This window comes from Chaetura pelagica, unplaced genomic scaffold (genome assembly GCF_000747805.2).
Source record: "Chaetura pelagica isolate M959 unplaced genomic scaffold, ChaPel_1.0 scaffold9, whole genome shotgun sequence".
NCBI lineage: Eukaryota > Metazoa > Chordata > Aves > Apodiformes > Apodidae > Chaetura > Chaetura pelagica.
Window position 1 is genome coordinate 1,662,939 of NW_009954494.1, and position 27,220 is coordinate 1,690,158.

General features: G+C 35.5%; 1 protein-coding gene across 1 annotated transcript; it reads left to right on the top strand.

Moving 5' to 3' along the window:
* Positions 1–1,924: 1,924 nt before the first annotated feature.
* LOC104394894 (mitogen-activated protein kinase kinase kinase MLK4) lies at positions 1,925–21,594 on the top strand. The gene is made up of 9 exons (XM_010004541.1): positions 1,925–2,100; positions 7,011–7,159; positions 7,890–8,065; positions 12,440–12,680; positions 14,521–14,643; positions 17,694–17,844; positions 18,389–18,483; positions 19,728–20,504; positions 21,109–21,594. The coding sequence occupies exons 1-9, from the start codon at positions 1,937–1,939 to the stop codon at positions 21,531–21,533; spliced, it is 2,301 nt and encodes a 766-aa protein (XP_010002843.1). The 5' UTR covers positions 1,925–1,936; the 3' UTR covers positions 21,534–21,594.
* Positions 21,595–27,220: the final 5,626 nt, after the last annotated feature.

Below are 27,220 nucleotides of genomic sequence, written 5' to 3' on the forward strand. Positions count from 1 at the left end.
TCTTATTTGTAATTTAACCTTTCATCTTTGTCTCATGAGATAATTTTAACAGAAAGGTAAAGCTAACAGTTACTACCATAGTCAGTGACAGAGGAACTGAATATGGACTTAAATTTGTGGTGTGTTAATAATAATTTCTTTGCACCTGTTGTCTTTTCCTTGTGAGCTCTAACATAATAACAGACTTCTCTTTTCTTTTAACACTATTTTTTGAAGGTGTATTACAACTCTGCCTGTAGTGTTGTTTTAAGAACAAGTCAGATGCTGAATAAACTCTAGAATTCAATAGGAAAAAAAAAAAAAAAAAAAAAAAAAAAAAAAAAAAAAAAAAAAAAAAAAAAAAAAAAAAAAAGAGAGAGACTCTTCTGACATCCAGGAGGGTGCAGTGGATATATTGTAACATGGATTGATCCAAGTCTAGGGTCCTGTTGCCAGTTGTGGACTCCCAAGACAAACTAGCTCCCGTGAAGTAGTCACCCACTTGGTACTGATTTGGGGCCCAGGGATTTCTTGAACTTAAACCCACTATTTTAATGTAAGTGCTTTTTATGTTGTTGTCTTCTGTGAATTGGTGTAGGTGCTTTTTAAATCTATGTAAAGTAATAGTATTCACATACTATGCCAAGAATTCCAAAGTTCACTTACATGTGAACATGACTGCCACATGTTTGATTCTTATCTGCTAATTTTGCTTGATGATGTCCATTTCTTGTGTTGAGAAACCAGGAACAATTGTTATCTATAGCTTTCTTCATTCTGTAGATGGTGTTAGAGATTCTGTTCACAGCTATTTCTTTTCCTGAGGGAAGACTATTTCTGTTAACCATTCCTGGTGAGAATGCACCTTGAATGAATGCTCTGTTCAGTTTTGGGGCCCTCACTGCAAGAAGGACATTGAGGTGCTGGAGTGAGTCCAAAGAAGGGTAATGAAGCTGGTGAAGGGTCTAGAGCATAAGTCTTATGAGGAGCAGCTGAGGGAGCTGGGGTTGTTTAGTCTGGAGAAAAGGAAGCTGAGGGGGAGACCTTATTGTTCTCTACAACTACCTGGAAGGAGGTTGTAACCAGGTGAGTTTCAGTCTCTTCTCCCAAATAACAAGTGATAGGACAGGAAGAAGTGGGCTTAAGTTGTACCAGGGGAAGTTTAAATTGAATATTGGTGTTGAATGAAAGGGCTGTCAGGCACTGGAACAGGCTGCCCAGGCGAGTGGTGGAGTTACCATCACCAGGGGTATTGAAAAGATGCGTAGAAGCGGTGCTTAGGGACTTGGCATTGCTGGGTTAACAGTTGGATTTGATGATCTTAAAGGTCTTTTCTAACCAGAATGATTCTCTTCCTTGTAGCTGTGAACATGCTGTTTTGAGCATGCTGGTTGTGTCCTTTTCTATGCTTCTCTCAGTTCTGTTAGATTCTTCTTGAGAAGAGTAGGAACCAGGATTGAGTGCAGTATTAAGAAGAGAAGTTAACCAGTGATGTATTGTGTCCTTCTTTGTTTTATAATTCTTTTATTAAAATTCTTAACTTTTGTTTTACTACTACTGCTATTTGTATTCAGAATGTCATTCCAAAGTGAATGCCTTTTTCACAGGCTGTCATCATCTGTGGGATGTTAGGATTCTGGGCTGTCTTAAACTTACGTATTTTACTTTACATTTATTTACAGTGGATTTCTTGTGTTAGTTTAGCATCTACTGACAGTTCCATAAAGAACTCATTACATTGTGGTCATTTCTTGCTTTTATAGCTTAGAATAGCTAAAGGTATCAAAAAACTTTTTCATGTTCATAAAAATTTCAGTAATATTTTCACATTTAAAGTATACATTTATCTGTGCAGCACAAGTTGCACATGCAGTTCATAAGAGGCATGGAAATTTTATTTTATTCTCATTGCATTAATTTACAAACTCAATCTTTTGCAGTTCTGTTGCTAGAGAAGATGGAACATGATGACATTTGTAATAAAACTCTGAAGATTACAGACTTTGGTCTGGCTAGAGAGTGGCACAGAACAACCAAAATGAGTGCAGCAGGGACTTATGCGTGGATGGCTCCAGAAGTGATCAAGTCCTCCATGTTTTCTAAAGGAAGTGATATTTGGAGGTAAGAAGCTTGTCTGCTGAAGACTGTGTTCAGTAGAACCATGTTGAGGTTTTTGAATGAATTTTTATTCTGGTGGGGTTTTTTTTATGGTTTCCTGGGGTATGGTCTCAACTTACGGCAAGTATAGCTGTCTATAGTCTAAGAAACATATTCATTTGTCAGCATCTGCATCTAGTTCATTTGATCTCCCTTTAGTTATACATGACTTAGAGTTTGGTGGGGGGAAAAGGAAAAATAACAGAAACCTTTTTTTTTTTTTTTTTTTTTTTAGAAAGCAAAGTATCATTAAGAGAAGCCTTTAAGATATGTATTGGTTTAGATACATAAGTATTTACTCAGCTATATGCTCTTGATACATTAACATATGAGTGATCTTATATTCGTATGTTTACTTAATATCAGATGTCTGAAAAGTTTCATTTTGCAAAAACAAATGGGACCAGCCAGTTATTACCTTATATGTCTGATAAATAAAAATAAGCTGGAAACCAAAACTTAAATTAGTGCTTAAATTAGTGCTGGTTTTTAGAAATCTAGAATGTCATTATGTTTAAAAGTGAGTATCTAAGCTTTCATATTTAGAGAGATTTTTGCTTTCACTAGCTGGATTGAGGAGAGTGTGTTCAGCATGACATGGTTTTAACTTGCTCTCTGTTTTTTAAGGTGGGGAGCTCCCTATATATGTGAATTTATTCTTAAAGACATTAATGTGAATCATATAATGTGGCTCTCAATACTGATTCTATTTTTGAGTGGTGTAGTGTGGGATGCATGTATCATAGAAAGGTAATTTAAGCTTTAGTTTTAGTTTAGTTCTGTTTCTGAAAAGCAGTGTTTGCACAATAGACTCTAAAAGCTTCTGCGCCTCACCCTGCGAAGTCTAAGAAAGTTTCCTTCTTTTTGAAATGTTTTCTCTGTGAAGGATCCAAGGTAGCTATTTGGGGAAGTAAGGGAGGACTTCAATCTGTTCTCTCATGCTTTCTTATGCACGTTCTATGTTGTATAATTCTTAAATAGGGTCCTAATTTGTTTAGATGCCTGATTTTCTACAGCATGAAGTAATACTTCTGGTATTCTCAGAATTAGTCTGTATTTGCACTACTGTTTTGTGACACCCATTTGTCTTGTATCTGGAACTGTTTTTTCAGCATTTTGTTTACATCAGTCTGAGTTGATACCCAGTTGAGAAACATCTTTGGCTTAATTCTTTTTTGCCATTCTTTCTTCCTTTTTTTTTTTCTTTTGCGGGGTGGAGTTTGGGTGTAGGAGTTTCCCTAATCAGCTGTATTCCATGCTTAATTACAGGTCCTGTCCAGTCTTGTTGCTGTGATTTTAGGTATCTGAGGGGGTATGCTTTGGTGCAATTATTTTATATTCTGCTGCAACATTAGTTTACATTTTTGGAACCTACAATATTTCTCTTCTTCGCCTTCTCTCCTGCACGCCTCTCTTGTAAAAATGTAAGTATTTAGCTCAATGATGGACATCTAACAGGAGAGGTTTTTAAGTAGAAAGGCTGTTTTGTATAGTATAGTTTAGACCTTGGCATCTAAAGATTTTCTGCTTAATGCACCTTGATCTATTCTGTTGCTTATCTTTATTCTTTCTTTAAAGGAAAAGCAAATAAAGAATACCTTGGTTCTGAGAGTGCTTTTTGTTTTTAAAACATTCAGGTTACAGGTTTTAAGTATACTGTGTTCTTATCTTACAGAAACCCATATGTCAGGGAAGTTCTAAACTTCATTTTAACATACTGAGTGCTGAGTCTCCAACAGAAGTCTGCAGACCTCTTATTGGGAGGGGAGGGAAAGAAAAGGAAAACAAAAACAAAATAATCCCAGAACTGTTGAGGCTGCTCAAGTATACAGTATATTCACACCTGCAGCTAGTATTCCAGAGTCAGCCAGTGCTCAAAAGTGTTGTGGGAGTGTTTTCATGTAGAGCCTACCAGGCTGCATATTCTCAGATGTCATCCTAGATAGCAGAACCGGTGCTTTCCAGACCCTGCTTGTGTATCCTTTTACTTCTCAAACTAGAGTTACAATTAATGCATTTATTATTCTTTGGCATATGCTTCCAAATTCCCAAATTAGAGTTGCACTCTTTCAGCTTTACCCTTCTATCGATCATCACACATTTCTTAGTGGTATGTCAGTCTTGGTTTTGTGTATGGAGCCTGAAATTGCCTACAGATTTCCAGGTGCTGGTGCTGTGCTTAAACAGTGGCCTTTACAGCACTCGATTGTACAAGCTCTTGGCAAAGTTAGGAAGCACTTAATGTACAGCAGAATTAGCAGCTGCTTTTGCCTGGCACATTGATATAATTTTGAAGTGATTCATGTAGCGATGCTTAGTAACCTCTGCTTTAGAAAATGGATTGTAGAGTAAAATAAACTTTGAGGACTTTAATTACCTTCACTTTGATCAGCTTTTAAAATATGTAAAAACTGCAAGTTATTGCTGGAATGAGATCGTAAGGCTTAAATCACATTTGACAGCAGGAGGAGAATTTCTGATAATGAAAATACTTTAAAAGACATCTTTTTGAGAGTGTATTAGTTTTTGTGGTTTAAAAATCTATGATTCAAGCATATTATGGCTGTATTTTTCCCTAAAGATGTAAAAGCCAGATGGCTTTTGATCTTTTTCAAAATGCTGTGTCTTAGAAGCTCTGGCTGTATATGTAGGACAACTTTATGTGGGCTGATTAAATTTAATACATAAAGTAGCTACTTTAGTTGAGAGCTAATAAGTAGTTGTCCTAAATAATGATAGATTAGTACCTCCAAAAAACTCCAGTGTGGCAGGACTAAAATGTTTTTAGGGCTCCTCCTCAGTTTTTCACCCAGCACTCACTCTTGGTACTTGATACTAAGACCACTTTCGTTAAGGGAGATGCTTTCATGCAATTACTGTTTTAGTCTGATTAAAATTTTACAACCACCACCTTGGCACTATTGAGAACAACTTAACTTATTTGAATTGTGAATTATAACTAATGCTAATAGTGTGACACAACTTTTAATGAAATATTATTTCTTTGGTCAATTTTATTGTTCTACTTAACTCCCGAGTTCACACTAAAATACATATGGAATAGTCTGAACAAGGGAATTCCTTTCATTCAGAACAGTCTACATTTACTGAGATAGCCTGACATTTTCTCTAAGCATGCAGATGAGATTTAGTTCAGTACAATTCCTCTATCATGCATAAAACATGTATGTACTGCAGGTATGTGTTGCACTTAAAATTGTCAGAAGTATCACTGCTTTAAAACAAAATCAGAATTGATTCTCTTACCCTTCTTCGAGTATGTAAGTGCAGAGATTAGACTGGAAAAAAAAGGGAGGAAATTCTTAAGGAGCCCAACACTTTTTAAATTCTGTTTTCTCTTTTTTAGGAATAAACTGTATTCCTCAACACTACAACTTAGTTTTCTAAGATGTGATAGGCAAAATTTCTTTGATAAACAGAACGTAGACAAACAAAACTCAGCTGATATTTGTACTGATATTGCATAGGTTTCTACTTTATTAAAGTGGTGTTGCAAGGTCTTGTAAAATGTTGAATGACTTTTTCTCATCAAAGAGAGTGTGATAGAAATCTATACTCGTGTGTTCCTTCCCCATGTCACATTTGCTGTAGTTGAGGTGGTTTTTCTAGTGATATGGCGTACATAGTAAGGGAGGAGGTACACAGCCCTTATCTCTCCAGCGCTGTATTAATTTTTCCTCATGTAGGAGAGTTCAGTCCAGTCCTGCAAAATTTGCAGGTAGTTTCTTCATGCACCTGGAGAGAAAGGGCAAGAGCAGTACTTTGTATTCTGTTTTATTCCCCCTTGCCTGCTCACTTTACTGTTCAAAAGCAGCATTAGGTTGTATTTTGTATCCTTGTTCTACAAAAAAAATGGAAGAGAAAGGAAAACAGAAAACCAAAATCAACCTCAGTCATAAAGTCCACTTTAGGCTTATGTTCTGAAAGGAATAATTCCTGCTTCCACAAAAATGACTGTGAAAACTGTTCATTTAAGTGGTACTGGGAGCTCTAGAGCAATAACAGTCAGTGTACTGTTTCAGCCTTTTTAGGGGTTTGAATCATTTGAGCAAGCCAAGTGTTGGGCATACAGACCCAAAGAAGGTAAAAGCACACACAGCTCTTTTTTTAGAGTGGAGAGCATAGCAGAAATTCTTACAGTTAATGTTGCTGCAAGAGGAATTCCTATGATTCTTGATTTTCTTTACCTGACGCTGAGAAAAGATCTTTTCATGCCTCCACCTTTCACTGGAGACAGTGTTGTTATATTTTGAGGTTTTTTGCTAGCATGGAAAAATTAGTTCTGTGTGTGTAATCATTTCTCAGTCTTGTTGCATCTTCTGTGAGAAGTGAAAGTTTAACAGGCCTTTATATAACACAGAAGGAATTAGCAATGCAGACTTACAAAACTGAGCCTTTGCTGGGTTATTTTATTACTATTCTGTGAAAACAAATAGCATGTGCATCTCAGTAATTTTTTGTGAAATGTTTGGAAAGAGGAATGGCCTGAATGCTTTCTGAGGTTTTTTTTGTTGTGTTTGTTTTTTCGTGGGAAGAAGGTTGCCTGTTTTCCTGTCGTTCCAACTTCTGATTACAAGTGAGATTTATATGATACTAGCATTCCTGTGAAAGTGATTTCAGGCTACATTTTTAATAGAAGTGTAAGCCAGTCTTAGAGTCACATCTAATTTGGTTAATCACTATTAGTGGAAAGGTGCAAGAAGACTAAAGTAGAGCTGACTCTTAAAGGCATTCACCCTTGGCTTGGAAAATCCTTGTGAATTTTAGTGCATGGTTGGACAGATATGTGTTTTTCTTGCATAAATGATGTGTCAGTTTTCAGAAGATAACTGTTAAAAAATTACCTTTTGTAGTTATGGAGTGTTGCTGTGGGAACTGCTTACAGGAGAAGTTCCTTACCGTGGCATTGATGGCCTTGCTGTGGCTTATGGAGTTGCTGTCAATAAGCTTACTCTGCCCATTCCATCTACCTGCCCTGAACCATTTGCAAAACTAATGAAAGGTATTTATGTTTTTTCTTCCTGTGTATTTAAATAGTTATGTTTTGGGGGTATTTATCCTTGTCTGTAAGAGTCATGGAGTTGCAAAATAAACACCTAATTTGATAATGTGCTGTGTACAAAGTATTGTGTCTTTACACAGCAGCCTGGTGTTAACAGAGAGTGAGGGAAGTCATGCAGTATTACAGTGTACTGCATAAGTTCTTCAATAGTGTCACAATACTTTTTTTTTTCTCTGTTTTTACTGATTTCTTTTTACACTCAAATTGCATTAATTTTTATAAACTACAGGATTTACCACAGATCAATACAAGATAAAATCCCAAGGGGAAGAACTGCAGATGCTGCTTTTTCCTCATTATTTCTTCCTGAGTGTCAGAAATGTTTCAAAAATGCATTTAAGAGAAACACACATTGCTTGCTAATGACTATTTCATTGTGTTTAATGAATTTCTTTACCTTTTTTATGTATCACTTCTTTGCAGTACTGCTAGTTTTACCATTTCAGATCCTAAAGATAGAGATTAATAAAAACAGGCTATTAGTACAGAAACAGTGTGAGTACAGATAGGTAGGTGTCACTTCTGTAAATGGAAAAGGAACCAGGGAACCCTGCAGATAAAGGAAACACATTAGAACCTGAAGTACAGTAGCAAGTAACTTGAAATTCATGCAATTCTTCAAAAAGTTCTATGTGTTGTTAAAAACTGATGGGATTTTGATAAATTCTAGAATGCTGGGAGCAGGACCCTCATATCCGACCATCGTTTGCCTTAATTCTTGAACAGCTTACTGCCATTGAAGGGGCAGTTATGACTGAAATGCCTCAAGAGTCCTTCCATTCCATGCAAGATGACTGGAAATTGGAAATTCAGCAGATATTCAATGAATTGAGGACCAAGGAAAAGGTAAGTTATTTTTTGTCTTGTTGCTTAGCCCTGAAGGAAGGGTATATGTGTGTACGTGCATTTATGTGATACAGAAGTTTTTAACTTTTGAATTATAGCTTACCAATATAATATTAGAAAAACTCAGTTTAGTAATGGAGATACTTGTGAAAGGATAAACTACTTGGAAGAAAGGATTTACTCCCTCATTAAAGCATTATTCATTTAAATTGCCTATTCTTGTTGATATTGTTCTTAAATTTAATTAATGTGTTTCTGAACAGGATTTTAAGATAACCCTGTAACTGTCTTGCAGAAAATTTACCTTAGATAAAAGGTCTGAATGCTGGTTTTCTCAAATAACAGACACTGTTGGTTGTTCCTCTTTCTTCCTCGACAAAAATGTAAACAGTTCTACATGCTGAAACTATAGTTAAAGGTGTTTCAGTTCACCTGAAAAGTTAAGTTTGACAGGAAGAGTAAGTTATTGTAGTAAGTGAGACTTATGTAAATGGCTCATTTAAGAAAGTTGAAAGAGAAGTATATCCACACCTGTCTCTGCAAAGAAAATAGATTATAGATCTCTAAATGTAGTATGTAGGCTCTTTTAAAAATGTGTTACTTTTGTCTGGATATTTGAATGCATCAATTAACAAACAAAGCAGGATTTTTTTACCCCTTAGCTAATCTTTATAGCCACTGCAAATTTTCAGCTGCTGCTGAACATTCTCCTCAGCTGTGTGAATGAAATTTTTTTCATCCTGTTACATGCTTGTATCATGTAGCTTCTTTTCCAAAACTGGAATAGTAATTGTAACTCTCTTCTTCCTGAACAGACTAATAATATTGATCTCTTTCAGTGTTGCAGTTTTGGAAATTTTCTTGCCAGATATTAAGATTGATTAGATCAAACTTATACTCATGAATCAGCAAATCAATTTTCTGTTGTTTATTATCCGGATTGCTGTCACTGATCTTCTTTCCATATTCTTATATCTTGATATGTTTGTGCTAAATGAGTGCTCACTGTTAATTCTTTGCCCTCTCTTTTAGTTACTTCAACTACTTTTTAATCACTTTGAGGTTTGTTTTCCTTTAGGCAGCTTGATAAATATAAGAGTTAGACTAGGCCAGGTGTCCTCTTGAGTCCTGATAGAAATGCTTCCAGCAGAAACAGATTCCTCTTTGCAGGTCTGTCTTGCAGTATAACTTTTGCCCGCTATATATTTGTTGTCATTTTTCATGAAGTGTTAATAGATGAAGAAGAGGATAATTGAGATGCACAGTTACTTGTGAAGAAATGTTCATAAAAGACATATAAAAGCAAACACTAAATTTGCGTCTTGCAAGTTGCTTTTAGTAGCCTTTGTACCTCACTTCTCATCAAGTGTCACAAATGTTTGTGGACTAGAGGCTGGTGATGGGTGTGACTTTACATATCTACTGTGCTATCAGTATATGTGGTTTCATAATTTATTATTCAGCAGTAAGACTGCAGTATCATCTATAATATTCATATGCATTTTCTTTCTACCTTTCCCTCCACCCTCTGCTTTTCCCTCTTCCAGTTTTGTTCACAGAACTGAATGAATGCTCTCTGTATAATTAGTCTCTGCCCTGCCTACAGTAGGTATACAGGTTGCTAGAGCTGGGCTGTGTGCCTCTTCTGACCCTCCAGCAACTGCTCAGCCAATAATTTCCCCCTTTTTACTCTAAGAGCAAATGTAACAGGCATTCTCATTCAGGTTTTAGCTTAATTATTTATTTATTTTATTTTCTGGAGGCGTTAAACCAGCATGAGATTGTCTATTGAAAAAAAACATGACTAAATCAAATTTAGGATTAAATAAATTGGTGCAAAGCTTTGGGAGAACAGTAATATTTTTGGTGTAAAAGTGAGTTAAGCTTAATTAGGGAGGGGAAAAAGTAAATGCACCTCCAAAGGCATCTGCCTTTATTAGGTAATCCTGTTCGAGAATGAAAGTGTGTAACTTTGTTTTAGACATGGTTTTCATATGTGCGGGTTTACTCAGTTTGGCATCTTAGCAATTTTACTGACAAATACTAGGGGGAAAGTAATGTCTATGAAGTATTTATATAGTAATAATAAAACAAACAAGAAAAACCCTGCATGGAGTCTTGCGCCCTGAAAAAGAGGAACTTCTGTAGCTGGAGGAATTCCTTCAAGCGCTTGCTGTAATTGAGTGATGGTGACACCCACTTCAAGAGAAGATCACAATCTTTTCACAAATGTTCTTGAGCAACTTTATGTATAGAATTCTTTCCTACCTTCCATGCAATGGGTGTTTTAATTGTAGAGTGGTGTAGAAACATTTCATAACTAATTGCAGTTAGTCTGTTTTAGTTAGTTTATTTAGAAAAGAGTAAATACTTAATCTCTCAGGGAGGAAACATTATTACTTTTTTATAGACTGTCTACCTTTTTGATACGGGACCTCAGGTTTTGTCTAGTTACTGAGCTTTATTGAAACTGGATTTGAGAACAGCAAGAGATGGATAATCAACAGTCTCTCCTAATACATCTTTATTACTGTGTTAATACCATAATAAATGTATTTTCTATTTAAACTCTAACTTTATTCTAAGTTTGAATCATAAAGCTTCTGCTTACAACCCTTGCTTTAGGTTGTTCAATGTTGACTGGATGAGAGGAGGAGGAAAATGAGAATTTGTAGCAATCTCTAAATTAAGTGACGAAATATCTTTAAAAAAAGACCCAAACAAACAAAAAAAACAAGCCCCGCAAACCCTCAAAACCTTACTCATGTGAAAACAGGCTTCTTTGAATTTCCAGGAGGTAGAATTGCATTTTGTGAAACTTTACACAAAGCAAAGTGAATGAAAAAATAAATAAAAAAATTAAATATTGTACCAAAATTAGCAAACCATATGAAATTTTTCAGTTGTTTCAATTAAATTTGAAAACAGTGATAAGCAGTGATGAATGTTACAGTTGTAAAGGGAAACAAAGTATTTTTCTGAAAAACAGATCCTTGTCACTGAACCAGCTTTTGCTTCAATGCTAACCTGTCTTTTGACATCCATATTCTTTTTTGCAACAACAGAGAGGTTTTTTCCCCCCTAATTTGAAAACAACAAAGTAGTATTGTTCAGGAACTAATTTATTCAAGACAAAGTGGGAGTTAAAAAGAGCAGGAAGTTTGATCTTGAGGGGAGGAATTGTGCTGGCATACACCATCACTTCATAGTGCTGAGCAGGAGTTGGCAATCTGCTCTGAAGAAAAAGTAACAGCAAAATACACCACGATTGTAAGATTGTACAGTGAAAAATGAATTAATTTTTTAATAGGAATAAGATTCTTATATGTCCAGAACTTTTGTCATCACTTAACTTCAAAAGCTGTTTTCTATTTTGAATTGAATTTTCATTTCTCTCTGGGTAAAATATGTAAAAATTTAAAAAAAAAACAGCCATAGAAACGTTACACTATCGGTCACATTGTAGCTTCCCCGTTCCCTGTAGTCTCTTTTATTGTACTGATTACAACATTTCTGGTAAGTCTGTTTCTTGTACTATATGCCCCATGCTATGAAGGGAGGTCTACTTACATTTCAGACATATAAGATTCTGGAAGCTGAAGATTAAGATAATTTTAAGATTATGGGTTTGCAGCTGTTTAGCCTAGGGGATTTATTTAGCCTGAAAAGTTAACTAGCTTCCTCACAAAAGCTTTTTCTTCTCCAAAATAAAAAAGTGTAAAGGGAAAATAACCACCATTCTATGGAATTGATGGTTGAAAAGTCTATGTGGTGTAATTTCGTGGTTAGTAGCTGTTTGATGTTATACAGATACCTGCTAGATTTTAATTAAGAAACAGCTGTCTTCTGTCTTATGACTTGGTTTATCCTATTACACTAATCCTCATTTGGTGTAATGCTGATTGCTTTTCTAGATAGAAAAGTGCTACTTAAATACATGGCTGAAAAACAGGAAAGGTTAGAAAATTTAAGATAAAGGCATTAATTTGTGTATTCGTCAGGTCATTGACTTAAGTGCGTAGGAGCTAAGAGCAGTCTGGACGCTATGAGAGAGTCTATGATGTGAAGTACGTTGAGAATATTTTCTACTAGGCTGTAAGCTGATAATCTTGGATTGGATGAGTTTTCCCCCTATTACCAGTGCTTACCTATGTTAAGTAAAGTGACTCAAGTTAAATGGTTAAAAGGAAATCTTTGTAACGATTGTGTCCAGATACAGAATGGAGGACTATCAGAAGGTCATATGTGCATGTTACATGTATTTAGGGCATCATGTAAACAGATAAGGAAATACTACCTACTGAGCATTTTATATATCCTTTTTTTATACAGCCTTCATGTTATTAATTTTACTTGTGTGAATCTTACCTTCAGGAGCTTCGATCACGAGAAGAGGAGTTGACAAGAGCAGCTCTTCAGCAGAAATCTCAAGAAGAGTTACTTAAGCGCCGTGAGCAACAGTTAGCAGAACGTGAGATTGATGTACTGGAGCGTGAGCTGAATATCATGATTTTCCAGTTAAACCAAGAGAAACCCAATGTAAAGAAGAGGAAGGGCAAATTTAAAAGAAGCAGGTTAAAACTCAAAGATGGACACAGAATTAGTTTGCCTTCAGGTTTGCAAATTTTTAAGTTCACAGTATATCTTACAATTAAATATGCAGGCTTAAATTATATGCTTAATACTATCAGTATTGGCTACTATTTTAATTCGTTGCCAGGTCCTTCTCCTGCACTAATAGTGCAAAAGGATATGGTAAGAATTGTATAGCTTTCCACCCACCCCCCCAAGAAAACAACTTTCACATATCATGCTCTTGTAGAGTAGTCCTCATTTCACCTGGAAGAATCTTTCACCTGGTTCAACTACAGATTTCTGAAGGGAAAAGTTACTAGATGGGAACCATATGATTTTAGACTGATTCAAAGTTCAGATTTTTGCTCTCATACTTTTTGTGCAGATAAAGAAGTACCTATTTATGACATCCTAGAACTTTCTGACACCATCAGATATTAGTGCTGTTTGCCCTAAGCTTGCAAATACGTAGTGGAAAACCAGTACTTAATAATGGCTGGAGGTTCGGGTGTGGTAGGTCCAAATTGCATGCTTACTGTGGTTGTAAAATATGACACAGCAGTCATAAGACATCTTCAGTGTCTTGCTTCTTGCAAGAAAATACTGCAATAGCAATTGAAGATAGTATTTCAGAGTGGAATTTGGCATAATTTGAATGTTAGAGTGTTTAATTTTGCCCACGAATGCATTAAAACGCCCCCTTTGCAAAGGAGGTGCATTTGTAGAGAGTCAGGCTTTATTAGTGTCAGGGACTGTTTCAGTGGTGCCTTTTTGATGTTGCCACGAGATGGCACTACAGAAACTGAAGGTTATGCCAATGGTTGGAAAGCTTTCTGTAGTGGTACCAGCACCCTGGGATTGATAGACTTTCTTCCAGTGGCTTCCTGGTCAAGTCTCTTAAGTTTATTGCTAATGCAGTAAGAACTTAATGCCATGCTAACACAGGTCTGACCAAATCATAGTTGCCTGGTAGTTGGATAGAGACAAAGAGAACAGTAACATTTGTAGTACTGCTTCAGCACTAATGAAATAAGCTTATTTTTCCTTACTTTAATGATAACAGTAAATAAAATAAAAGTCATGCTACAGCCTTCCAGACAAGCATGTTAGTTTGGTTTGTACTGGCTTACAAGCTTAAACTAAATATTTGGTCCTTTGACTTCAGTTTGGCTTGTATTTAACTTGAAAAAGTGATAAACATTTTTACTCACAATGCCACTTTACTCTTTGTTGTTGAGAATCACCCAGTTGAACTTGTCTTTGAGACAGTAGTGTTGTAAGAATAGCATGCAATCTAATTGCACCGAAGCTGTGGATTATGAAGGGGCATATAATCAGATTTAATTTATTTTTTTTCCTATTTGCCAACATTTGTTGTTTTTTTTTTATTATGTTGTTATAAGTATTTGTAGTTCTGTAGTTTGGTGTCTTGTTTTTCTGACATATTGATAGATGTGGCTTCTTTGTTAATGCTACTTTTTATGTTTTATATGAATTACAAGTTTAAAATTAAAATCTGATTGTCCTGAATATTGATTGATTTAAGATGAAATTGAGATTTTTCTTTCCTTGTGTGAAAACCAACATGACGGATGTATCTCAGTTTGGGTCCACTTGGACCTGTCTGCTTTTGTTTATGTTACTGCAAACCTTTTGTATAGTGTCTGTGAAGGTGTGAAATCTTGCCTGTTTGACTCAGTATCTAAATTGTTACATGGAGTTAGTTTGTTGGTGTTTTTAATATGGACATCTTTTACACTTTCAAGTCTAGTTCACATATGGCTTTGTTTTATGAAGTAAAGCAGTATAATCTCCTGATTCATTTTTTTATTATTTTTTTTTTTAGAACATTAAAACTTTTTTTTTTTACTCTCTTACAGACTTTCAGCACAAAATAACAGTGCAGGCATCCCCCAATCTAGATAAGAGGAGGAGTTTAAACAGTAACAGCTCTAGTCCATCAAGTAGCCCCACAATAATTCCTCGTCTTCGAGCTATACAGTGTAAGTGTGCACGATTTCTATTTGTTTACTCGGTTGACAGACACCCATTGAAACACTGGTAGCAGTATCTAATTCCAGACATATTTCTGTCCTATTTCTAGGTCCCTCATCTTGTTCTAACATTTGCAACTTGTTCTTTGATGGGACAGGATCATCTCGCTAAAATGCTAACTTATTTCAGTAACACAAAATTTTTGTGAATACTTTAAATATGTATCTCCTTAATAACTTCAGGAACTCATTTGTACACTGACTGGGATAAAACAATGAAGAATCAAAATTTATAATGACAAAAGGCAAAGTGTCTTGTTTAGAATCCATGTAAGATGGAAAACAAGTTTTTAATTAGGTATTGGAGTTGATAAAGGAAATTTGTTGTGGCTTATCAAAAAAAGGGGGGGAAAAAAAAAAAGAAGAAAAATTTAGCAAATAAGGGAGTCAAGAAAAATGGGAAGGCCAAAGAATCATCCTGCAACCCAGCATGCTGAGGTCAAAAGAGAAGCAAGCTTTAAGCAAAACCGGTAGAAAATAAAGAAGAAATTTTGCTGTAGGTTTTTTGAAAGAAAGAAGCAAAAATAAAGTTGTGGGTAGGCTTGTAGGCATATGTTATTCCATGTGTACTGAAGACAGGAGAGAAGGTGTGTTCATGCTCATGTAGTGGAGGTACAATGAATGTGGAAGAAAACTGCTCATATTGTTACAATGAAGCCTGCATTTATATTCAGGAATTACATACGTAGAGATACAAAACAATTCCTGTGGGATTCACTGATTACGTGTGTACTGTCTGAAATACTGTGCAAAGTAGGTTGTCTAATTATCCATATTTAGTGTGGAATGCTATGTGAGATGAAAAGCCTTAAGTTTTTCTGTTTATATGAAATCAGTGGAACCTGTTCCAGCTGATTGCTTACGGACGGTGACTATCTTCTCTTCCAAGGGTAGTCACCTCTGAAGGAAATTACTTCGGCATCTGGCTTTATCAGATGTAAGGAGGAGGGGAAATAAAAATGCATAGGGAGGTGTTTCTCTGCATACTGTTCTGTAGCTAGTTTAAAGATTTATTTTCTTTACCCAAACTGAAACTTTGTTTAAAGATTGGATAGAAACCAGATCTCTCATCTCCTTTGAAATACCTCTGCCTTATGAAATACTTTCCATCATTACTGTCTGAAGGAGAAGTGGTGTGTTTTCTGGCAGTAACTTTATTATTTGCTTGAACTGTAACAAAGACAATTACCGGGTGAAGACCATTACTACCCATATATTGTGGATAAAGGAGAGAGGTGGACAAACCCTGTCTTGCTTTTCGTAATGAAAATTTAAGTGGAAAATTATGTCATTCAGAAGCTAGCTGACACAGTATCTGTGTTAGTAATGGTTTCCCAACTTCAAACTGTTTAGTAGGGGTTTTGATACATTGTTTTTTACTTCCAAAATGTAAGAGAAGTTTTTCTTAGTAAAATGTCATAATTACTTATAAACAAGACTGTCTTATTTTATCTTTGACTGTCCTTGCTCTGTATGAAAATGCTTGGAAATGAAGCAAATGTCTTGCATGTGTGCTAAGTGGCACTGGAGATTTTTCTTTTTTTATTGTTGCATGCATTTGTAGAACTGGAACACACAGGGCAAAATAGAGGCTCTCCTTTGAAGAAGTACACTTCTTTTACTGAGTTTGGATACCTAGGCTTTACCTAAAAGCTTATCAGATCTCTCAGGAGTATCTAGCTAAAACAATTTAGCTTCCACACCCATCTGCACCTGTGCAAAATAAATTCTCTTTCCCACAATAATGTTTTATCTTGATTTAACTTCAAAGTGTCTTTGTTTCAAGAAGACTTGCTCAAATACAGATTATTTGAATGGGCGTATCTAACAATTGTTTACTTGATTGCTTCACTTTGTCATGAGTGAGTCTAACTTCCAAATCTAAATTTTTTTTCAGCTAAAATAAAAATCTGCTTAATTGAAAATCTTGCAATTAAAACAAATCCAGCTGATTTTGAAAGGTGTTTTAGAGGGAGGAGGAAAACCAGAAAGATAGATATGTAAATGCTACCTCATTTATCCTACTGTTATAACTGGCTAAGTTGTTTTTCTCTTAGGTATCTCCATCAAAGCTGTAAACACCCTATGTTGATAGCAAGTTCCATTTATAGTTAGTCGTATATGGAAATCTACTTGTCAGGGTCTAGTCCTAGGCAGAGGATCCTTTAAACCCTACAGTAAAAAAACATAATCACAGGATGTTCAGTGCCTTTATGGATCTGGGATTTATAAACCAAACATAAAAATTTAAGGGAAACAATTCCATTTCCAAAATCAACTTGACTAAGATCTCTACTACATTCTCTTAATTTTTCCTCAGTGATTCCTAAAACAGATACACACACAACTAATGGCCGAAGAAACAGTGTATATGTGTACCAGCAAGATGTAGATATCACAAGTGAATATGAACTTCCCAGTGGGGTTATGAAAAAAGGCAAGAATTCATTATGTTTTAAAGGTGCTGGTTTAGTTTAATTTAACAGTTGAGACAGTGACAGACTAAGCATTTAATGAAGGTTAGACACTTTAAAAATATCTTTTTTTTTGTTGTAGTGAGAAAGAAAATGTTATTCCTTATTAAAATTGGAATATTCTGGTTCATTTCATACCAGTTGCTCCATGGCATGTATTTTCTTCATTGGAATTTAAGTGCTCAGTCTAACTCACTTGTCTGAATTACCTAAATATAAGGTTCTCAGTTAAAGGAAGCATGGAAAATTATTGTTTTGCTGCTTCATCTTTCATTTGGGTCTCCTGTCAGCTCATAAATTGTATTTCTTTCTTGCTTATCTTTTTGGATCAGTGCATTTTGCATGGTGGTTTTTGTAAGAGGGGGGAAAAATCTCAAAATTTGTTTACTACTTTTTGTGTTACTGTGTCAAAATTATTTTACAATGGAGAAAATAGTCTGTTTCTGTCTGTCGAAGTATTTTTGTTTTAGAAATTACTATTTATGTGTGGGTTTTTTTGTCTGTGTTTTTAAATTCAATCTCTAGTAACTTCAGATGAAAGCAACAGAACTTGGGGAAGGAGCACAACTTATCACCAAGAAGAGTTTGAAGATGTGAAGAGAAGTTTTAAAAAGAGAGGTTGTACATGGGGACCAAGTTCAGTTCAAATAAAGGATCGTGCAGATTGTAAGGACAAGTATGTCTACTACATTTTGTTTGTTTGATAATCCTAAGAGTAAGGCATCCTTTTCCTTGTCTCTTCTAGTATAAATAATGATTGCGCGATTTTTTTTCTTGGTAGAGACATCCACTCATTTATCTGTTGGTTCCAGACCATCTATTGAAACTGGCTTTATGATATTTTTGTTTGTTTTAAAGTCATTATACTTAATAAATTTCCAATACTCACATAATTTCTTTGACACAGTGAAACTGTTGTCCAGGTGTGCACCAACCTTAGTTCTTCAATATAGTCAAGGTCCATTTTTCATTGTCTTTTTTTTAGGCTGGACATTTTAATCTTGTAAAGAATACCTGATGTAAGGCACGTATCAATTTTGAATCATATGATTCTGTGCTATTATATGCATTTTTTTTTTAGCTTTGGAAAGCTTTACTTTTTCCAAGTTATGTACTACATGTTTATAGTTTAATAAAAGAGATCTTTTAGTAATTTTCTTGTCGAAGTGTATATAATCATGGTATCCTCTGTAATATCAAAATACCTATTGTTGTTTCAGAGTGAGACCTCTTTCAGATGGCAGCAACCCTTGGTCAACGCTTCTCATGAAAAATCAGAAGGGTGTTCCCTTAGCGTCGTTATTTGTGGACCAAGGTGAGAGCTATTTTTGAAAAAGTGAAAGTTGCCATATAATGGCATTAAGTATATCTCCAATGTTATACATTGTATTGCTTTACTTTCTCAAGGATTATGCAGATTATTAGAAGAGTAGTCAGGCTACAAATACTTTTACTGTTAAAAAAAACCACTATAACAAAACATTTTAACATCTTTACATTTCCAGCATTAGCAGCTAAGAAATTAAATATGTGGTGTTGTTTAGGCAACATATTGGGAGTTACAAAATGCAAAAGCATACTTAATCCTCTTAGAATCAGAAACATAGTAGCTGTATGTGGCTTTTTATGTCCGTTACTATGGCTATATGATACTCACAATCATTCTCAAATTTACACACACTTTCTATACTACAGATTCTCTTACCTGAGAAAGTTAAGTTACCAGTGTCAGATAAAAAAACAGTGATATAACATGATGTCAATACCCAGTGGCTAGATTTGTGACAGCTGGAAGAGGAAATGGATGCTGCTTTTTTCGCTTTTTTTTCCCTAGGAAAAGAGCATTTTCATCTTTGTAAATACTGGTAGGGATACAAAGCAAGGCTTCACAAATAGTAATTTAATAGATTATTTAATTGATTAAACCCCTACATGCAAAGAAGATTACACAAGTTTATGTATTTGCATTTCAAGTATTTCTGTGTTTATTCTGTAGCATTCAGTAGTTTATAGTAGAATAACACACGTGGGTCATATGATACCTTCCATGTTATTTTTTGTTAGGTGCAGGATGTCAAATTTACTTCCTACTCTAGACCACTATAGTCTAATGAATTAATTGGAAAAATTTCTAGTAACTCACTGGGTTTTGGAATATGCCTTAATTGAAAGTATTGTAAAGAGTGTGCCCCAAATCTTCTCTGGCAGTTTGTGTAGAGTAAATTAGTTCACTGTAGTCCATACAGAGAAGTATTTTTCATGTTACTTGAAAAGCACTACCAAAGTGTTGCAAATCCTCAAATATTACAGAAAATGCAAAAACAGTATCTGTTCTTCAACTGTGCTGAGTGCATAAAGGTTGGCAGAAAAAGCATGCCTCTTAAAATAGAAGAGTAAGTCTTTCAGATGCGGGTAACATAATTTGCATCTAAAGGGGGTGTAGAGTATACCTCAAGGTTAATACTTGTGCAAGTGGAATGAAATAATGTGTACATAGGCAGACATGTGACAGCAAAATAGCTGAATTGGAATCTTAAAGTATACTGTAATGTTTTATAGGTGTCTGTACTGATAAGAAACTACTCCCTGAAGGTTTGGACAGTAAAAGACCAAAGCCAGTTAAGCTGCCAAATCAGGCCTATATTAATCTACCTCTTTGGAAAGATGATCAGGGAGAGAATACAGTAGAACATGAGAGCTTTGAAGAAGGAACCTCTGCTAGTTCTACAAATAGTACTCCTCAAATGACACCAACAAACAGTCTGAGCAGGACACTGCAGAAAAAGAAGACTGATTCAGTGCTTTATGGGTGTGCTGTCCTGCTTGCATCTGTTGCCCTGGGCTTAGATATCAGAGAGCTGAACAAATCGCAGGGTTCAGATGAGCTCTTGCCTAAAGATGAGAAGAAGAAACGTGATGGAATATTTCAGCGTGCTTCAAAATTTCGCAGGAGTACCAGCCCTACAAGACTGCAGTCGAAAAAAGAGGAAACAAGTATTCCATCCCTAAATCCAGCTGCAAATGCTGTGAATCTTCTCTCTATGCCCTCCATTTCCACAAAATGCCTACTTCAATCTGACAGCGAAGATGCATTTGTAAGCTCTGTCCTTGGTGATTGTGGTCCATGTAGTTCCACTGATCACTTTTCATCTAAAAGTAAGAGAGAACTGAGCATACAGCTGGCTCCAAATACAGTTTCTACACGATTGAAAAATCAGCCTTTTAATATTTGTCTGAAACAAGAATCTCAAAACGTGCCAAATGACTCCTCAACAAAGTTAAGTGTGTTGGGTCACAGACGAACCTTATCAGATGGGAACAATTTTCAGACCACAGGTGGGTGATTAAGAACTTAAAATGCAGGGCATTTTTAAGTACAGAAACAGAAAATGTAGGAAAACCAACCATTCACTAATGAAGAATTTATGTTGCACTTTCCACAAATCCTTAAGTTAAGCTGTTGATACAATCTTAAGCTGTAAAAGGGTCTTGAAATTTGGTAGGAAGCTTGTGATTGCTGAGTTTTTTAAAAGAAGTTATAAATGTCAATAATGGTGTTCTGTGGTGACTTAAAATGGCCTGTTCTTCATGGTACTCTATGCATATGTAATCACTCATAATAACCAGACAGATTTGTGGGGCTTTATTTCAATATTAACATTAATTCAGATACTGGGTGATTAATGCTCTCTGTATATTTCTTTTGTGGCAATAAAAAATAAATTATTATGGTCTCTAGCAGAGAGCACAGAGACAAAAATGTTACTTGAAAACTGCTCGTCCTCTCTTAGGAGATTCTCTACAAATGTATGAGTCTCTTAATTTTCTCAAGATAAAAAAAGAACCCTAGTGTTTAGGGCAACCCAGTTTTACAAATGGCAAAGAAATCAAGACGTCACATGGTTTAAATTGTCTTTGTTTGGCCTTTGCTTTCCTCTAGCTAATGGATTTTCTTCAACCAATGATGTCTCCACGTTACCAGTTTTATCAGTTACTGGAACTCTACACTCTCCGTCTGTTCAGCAAAGAAGCAACCACAGTGGTATTTCAACTGAAAAGCAAAGTGCTGTCAATATTATATCAAGGCCTCGACCTTCTTCTCTAAGAAGTAAAATTGATGCATGGCAGATTATTCCACGTACTATTAAGCCAAACTCTAAGGACTCTGACTATGTAGAGGGCAACGTGGATCCAGATGTTAACTTCTTGCCAGACACAGCGGAAAGAACTAATTGCCACATGCCCTCATTACTTGATATTGATGTGGAAGGTCAAAACAGAGACTGTACTGTGCCTTTATGTAGAATGAAGAGCAAAACTTGTCGGCCATCTATATATGAACTGGAGAGAGAGTTTCTCTCATGAGTGCCTTTCATTTTAAAAATGTTTTGCTTTCTAAAGGGGAACAAATATAAAATTCTGGTCCATCTAATGCTTTGTGCTGCTGTTTTCTGATGTACTGTGACAAATAGTACCAAAATTATTAAAATGGGCAGCTAATTAAGAAAGTGTAGTAGGTGCCTTTTTCAAACATTCCTTGGAATCCCAGCTAGTAATTTGAAAAACACAATGCTGCAAAATAGTGTTCTCGGTGAATTTTATAAGCATATTTTGAATTACTAAAGTAACATGTCCACCTCCCTCTGCAGTGTCATGGAACTTTTCTTTAGGTTTGAGGGGTTTTGTTAGAAATTTAAGTTTTGCACATTTTAAAAATGAATTACATAGAGTAAGGCTTTGTTTCATCCAAGAAGAATTTTGCCTAAGAAGTGGCTGTCTGCAGCTTGCCTCTGTGGCCTGCAGCAAGGGGATTTAAGGTGCTGGTGCAGGAGTCTCTGTTCAATTCTTATTAAGTAGCTGGTTAGGTTTTGGCATTTGATACTGAAATTGTTAAAGGACCAGCACCTGAATTTGCAGTCTTTGCCCTTGTTTTTTGTGAGAACTTTCAACTGTGTGCATTAGTTTCTCCAGAAAGTTACACTGCTTGTATAAACACTTAGGTTTCAGTCACCATATCGATTTGAGAGGGTAAACTTCAGTATTGCAATTGGATTAAAGGTATTTGACATACTTTATAATGTGAAACAACATTCCTCATAGGTAAGCATACACTGGAACGTAAATATTTGTACTCCTGGCCTTTTGGAGACTACGATGTTTGCACTGAAAACAATATTCTTGGTTTTTTATTTTTTTGTTTGTGGTGGAGGGGTTTGCTCCCCTTCTTGTTTTTTAAACTCATCTGCACCTTGTATTGAGGAAAGATGATGGGTTTTAAGGATGGTTTGGTTTGGTTTTAAGTGAGCCAACAGTGCATTGTACTGCACTCAGAGTTTAAAACTGCAATGATTTAATATTAAATCTCAATGTAATTGCTGCAGCTTTTCTTTCTAAAGTTACTACTGAGTGCCCAGTTATTCATATTTAGGCATTAAAGGACAGAAACAGATATGCTTGACTGGTTTTCAGTGATAGAAGGGTTCCAGAAAATTCCAAGTAGTTAACCATGGGAGGAGGAACATTTCACCTTGATAACAGCAATAGTTTAATTTTTTACAGTATCACTAAGTAAGTGATTAAATAAAGCCAAATGTACAGTATTCTTTCTCTGATGAAATCAGTTCTGGAATTAAAGGAACATCCCTTGTATTCCAGTATTTGAAGCCTGAATTTTGCGTATCATTTGACATTTAAGTAGTCTTCATAAATAAAATTAGATAATGTTAGAATAAAACTCCTACATTCCTGTCAGAAGACAGTTTTGTTGAGACAGTTTTTAATGTTTTCTTCTTCTTTGCCCTGGGGTCTGGGAGTTCAGTTGCTAAACAGAATACACAGTGGCTTAAAGCTTCAAAACCAAGGGATTAAAAAAAGAAGTTTTCTGTTCTAAGACTGGTAAGCAGTACAGTGGGTACCTTGAGGATGACAGATAATTATACATACAAAATCATGAAGTCTAAATCACACAGAGCGGAACGCATAAAATGCAACTTCCCAGCTCTCAAAGTGAAAATTAAAAGGATTTCCTTAAAGTGTTAGTTTACCAAAAGTAAAGACATAACCACTATTTGTCTGTAAAAGTAAAGGCTTGCATAGCAGACTATTAAGTTACTACATTTTGTTCAAACCTGTTTCTATTTCAGTATTTCGACATGATTCAAGTTGCATACTGCTCTTTGTCTGTTCTTTAAACTTTAATTTCATCAGAACACTTTAAATAGAAGTGTATTCCAGTTTTAGTACAAAATGTTTTCATAAAATTCAATTAGGTAATGCACACGGGTCAAATTTTAAGTATAGTTTCATAGCAGATTTATCTTCAAGGCTTAATTAGGATTTTAGAGCATTGTTGTATATTCCAACATTTTCTTGATCAATTGTGTAATACTGAGAGAAAAGGAGCTGATTGTATTACATGTTTCTGAAGAAAGTATCTTTAGCTTTCTACAGGAAAATCTCAGGTGCTGAAGTATTTTGACTTGTAAACTTCTGTTAAGTTCTGTTCTGTACTTTTGAGGTTTATATAATTTTAAATGTTGAATTTTGCACCCTGTGTTTTGTAATTAGTAGTATGGGCATAAAAAGCCCTTTGAGCTGTATTGTTTTCACTTACCAGTGGCTTATCTCTCTTGTAATTAAACAAAGATTTGTACTCCTGTTCAGTGGATAATTTTGCATAAGAGTGGGACATATAATGTGACCAGCACAGTGTGTTGTAACTAATTTAGGACTTTGCATTCCACCTCTTATTTTAAGACAGTTTGAGTAAGCCATCTCAAGCATTTCTCTTATGCGATGAAGGTTTTTTTAAAGCTATAGTCTGTAGTGCTTGATCATTGGGTTTTTTTATAGCCTAAAATTTTAGGCCAGTCTCCACTGAAATTAAAGAGAAAAAGAAAAAAAATATTGCAGTTGTGGTTTCACAGTCTGTATTTCAGTTGTCACCAGAGAAACCTTCTGTAAAGGTAGGGTAATCTGTTATGCATTAAGTGATCTGTCTTGGTTAAAATATTTATTTCAGTGTAGGTGAATAACCTGAACAATAATAATTTATGTTGATTGTTTTAGCATAAAACTGAAGGTGCTTACACTACAAAGATTAGGATAAACACTTGACATGCTGTTCTACAAAATCTCATTGAAATGTTTTTATTTAAAAAAAAATAAATGTTTTGTAGCTACTGTCTTGCAAAGTGACCTGAATTTTTTTGAAAAAATATATTTTAATGCTTTCTTAACACATACAAAGGAGCTGTCTGGTGAATAAACAGGAACTATAGACTATGGTCAGCTTGTTCTTGGACCGCTAGAACATGATTGTTACTTTAAGATTAATTATCCAGTACAGGAATGTGAATGCTCCTGTAATTTCTTGCAATTGATGTGGCAGAAACATATGGTGTAACTGTGTTGTTTTTTCTTTCATGTGGTCAAAATGTTTTTTGATGCTTTTACAATGTTGGCTTGGTATCTTAAAAGAGGCAGAGCAGTGGATATAAATAAATTCTGCATCTCATTCAGCATCAAGAATACAGGTAAGAACATTTCTGTTGTGAGGATTTTGAGGGGGTAGGGTTTGGTGGGGTTTTTTTTTTGTTTAGGGAGATTTCGTACTTTGAGTTTTTTCTTTGGGTTTGTTGTGGGGTTTCTTTAGGCAAATTAATCCATTATTTTCCTTCTGCAGTGGTCAAATGTCTTCTTGAGTCTGTTAAGGAAATTAGTATGCGTTTCCTTTGATGTACATGCCACCTGAAATGTTTAAGAAAGAAGTGGTAATTGCAGTTCTATTGGCCACTGTAGCTCTCATCAGAATACTTTCTTCACAGTAGAACTTCTGAAATGATTCATGCTGCTGCTCTTGATAGTGGAAATTTTCATCCCCAAGGCCTTGATTCTTCCTTGTTTGTGATGCAGGTACTTGACGGCTGGCTTTGGGTCTAGGATAGAAACACTCTAATTTACCCATGAGAAATACTTGCTAGACAAAAGTTTCTGGGCAAGGGAATTGCCTTGTCTTATTTTTTGTTGTACCTTAGCCAGTGCTGACCCACTAAAAGCCTATCTGTTAGGTGCTTTTCAGATTTGGGTTTTTATTTATCATGGTTGCTCTTCTGTGATTAAGCAAATTCTGTTGGTTTACAGAAACAGACTAGCATAACTATTATTATTTCTAGAACCAGACTATCATCCCTGTCATTATTATAGAACCTTTACTTTTGTTATCTATAGCTAGGGGATGTAATGTAAGCAAGGGGGCACTCTGTGTTTGCCCATTACATGCTAGTAGATACTAGGGATAGATAAGGAAGGATATTATTTTGTAGCTGTAAATATGCAAAGTAGCTGTAAATATGGAGTGTTTTTTCCCCATTTACCTTAAAACCTTTGAACACTTTCAGGATGTTTAAGGAAGAGGGACAGGAAATGCTTCCCTTTTCTAGCTGCATGTGAGCCAAATAGAGGAGTCTGGCTTGTATGTGCCACAGCAGATGTTGCTGAAGGTAATTAACAGATAAAAAGCACTCTGTAAATTTCTATATAGTATGAATATATATAGTGAATGCTTTTTTAAAAAAATAAATTACCTCAAATTTTTTTTGCAACGATTGTAGTGCTTGTTTTGGAATTTATTTTTTTGATACCTGATTAATTTTTTCGAATATTTGTGGAAGTAAGGATAGGATGAGTCTAGGTTACAGTTGGAAAAAAACCACCACAACAAAAACCTAAGTAGGGAAGTTTTGTCTCCACTTTCTCCCTTTCTATGTTCTCAAATTTAAGTTTATCTTGCTGCTAACAATGAAAAAGTCAGGAGGCCCTATAATTCAGGAAAGCCTTCACTGTAAAATAAAGTACATTAAAAATAGTAGTTCAGGACTGAGTGTGAGAACCAATGAGATTAATGATACATATACTGAGTATGGAAATCTGGCAATATCTGTATCTTGTAATGCAAGCCAGTTAGCTTTTCTCTTTGGAAAGGAACTCAAAAGATCAAAACTTGAAAGTATTGGTTCACCATGGTGTAACAGATGACAACAGGTATACAGGAGACCAATTATAGTTTAGAGACTAGTTATTTATCACCCTTTTCTATTTGCAGTTACAATATGATTGAACCTTCTTGGATGTAGAAAGATGTCCCGCAGATTTCTCATGATGTGCACCAGTGTAGTTGCTACAAAGAGAGGCCAGAAAGTTAAGTTCTCTACTTGTCCTCTGCTGTAGTGGACCTAGGCAAAACATCACTCTTGACTCAAATCCGTTCTTTCTCACAGGTGCAGCTGTGCTTCCTGGGTCTTTTTCTTCACTTCTTTCACTGAAATCTGTTTCTCTCTGGAATTATGCCCAGGTACTTGGTTTAGGACTTCTTGGGGTGGATTGATCCTATAGAGCAATCAGCTTTCATCTAACAGCTCTGTTTCTCTGGTAGGAAAGCACCACCAAGATGTTTGCTCATTTACTCTTTTCAGTAGTGATCTACTATTGTAAAAACACCTCAGTGTGAGGCAGGTCTCCCATATTTACAAATGTGTAAGCATCAGGAATTAAATATATAAATAAAATCACTTTTGTGGTCTACTGCTCTTCCCCAGTTCTCATAATAGCAGTTTGGTTGCTGGTGCAATTAAGCGTTTTCCATTATTAAGTGTGTTGTTGGGCTCAGAAAAAGGAGGTTTAAGGTAATAGTTCTGATGATTTTAACAGAGCTGGCTATCCTGTTTCTCAGGGGCCTCGTTTTGTCAAACCTTCTAGAATAACCACTAATGTTCTCTTACCCAGTCCATTCACAAGTATGTTGCTTGACTTGTTGATGCTTGTCTGTTAAGGAATAAAAAGCTGATCCTGTAGAATACACCGCAGAAGAATTTTATAGTTATCCACTGCCAAACATGGCTAAGTGGAAGTTTTTCCACTGCCTCATAAACTGTTTTTTACAACACTAGCTCTTGGCTATTACTCCAGGAACCTGGCTCATCCATGAGAAAAGTACTTAAAATGACAAGGAAATAGATTGGAGACTGTTGGCAGTAAGGACAGAAACAGTCTCT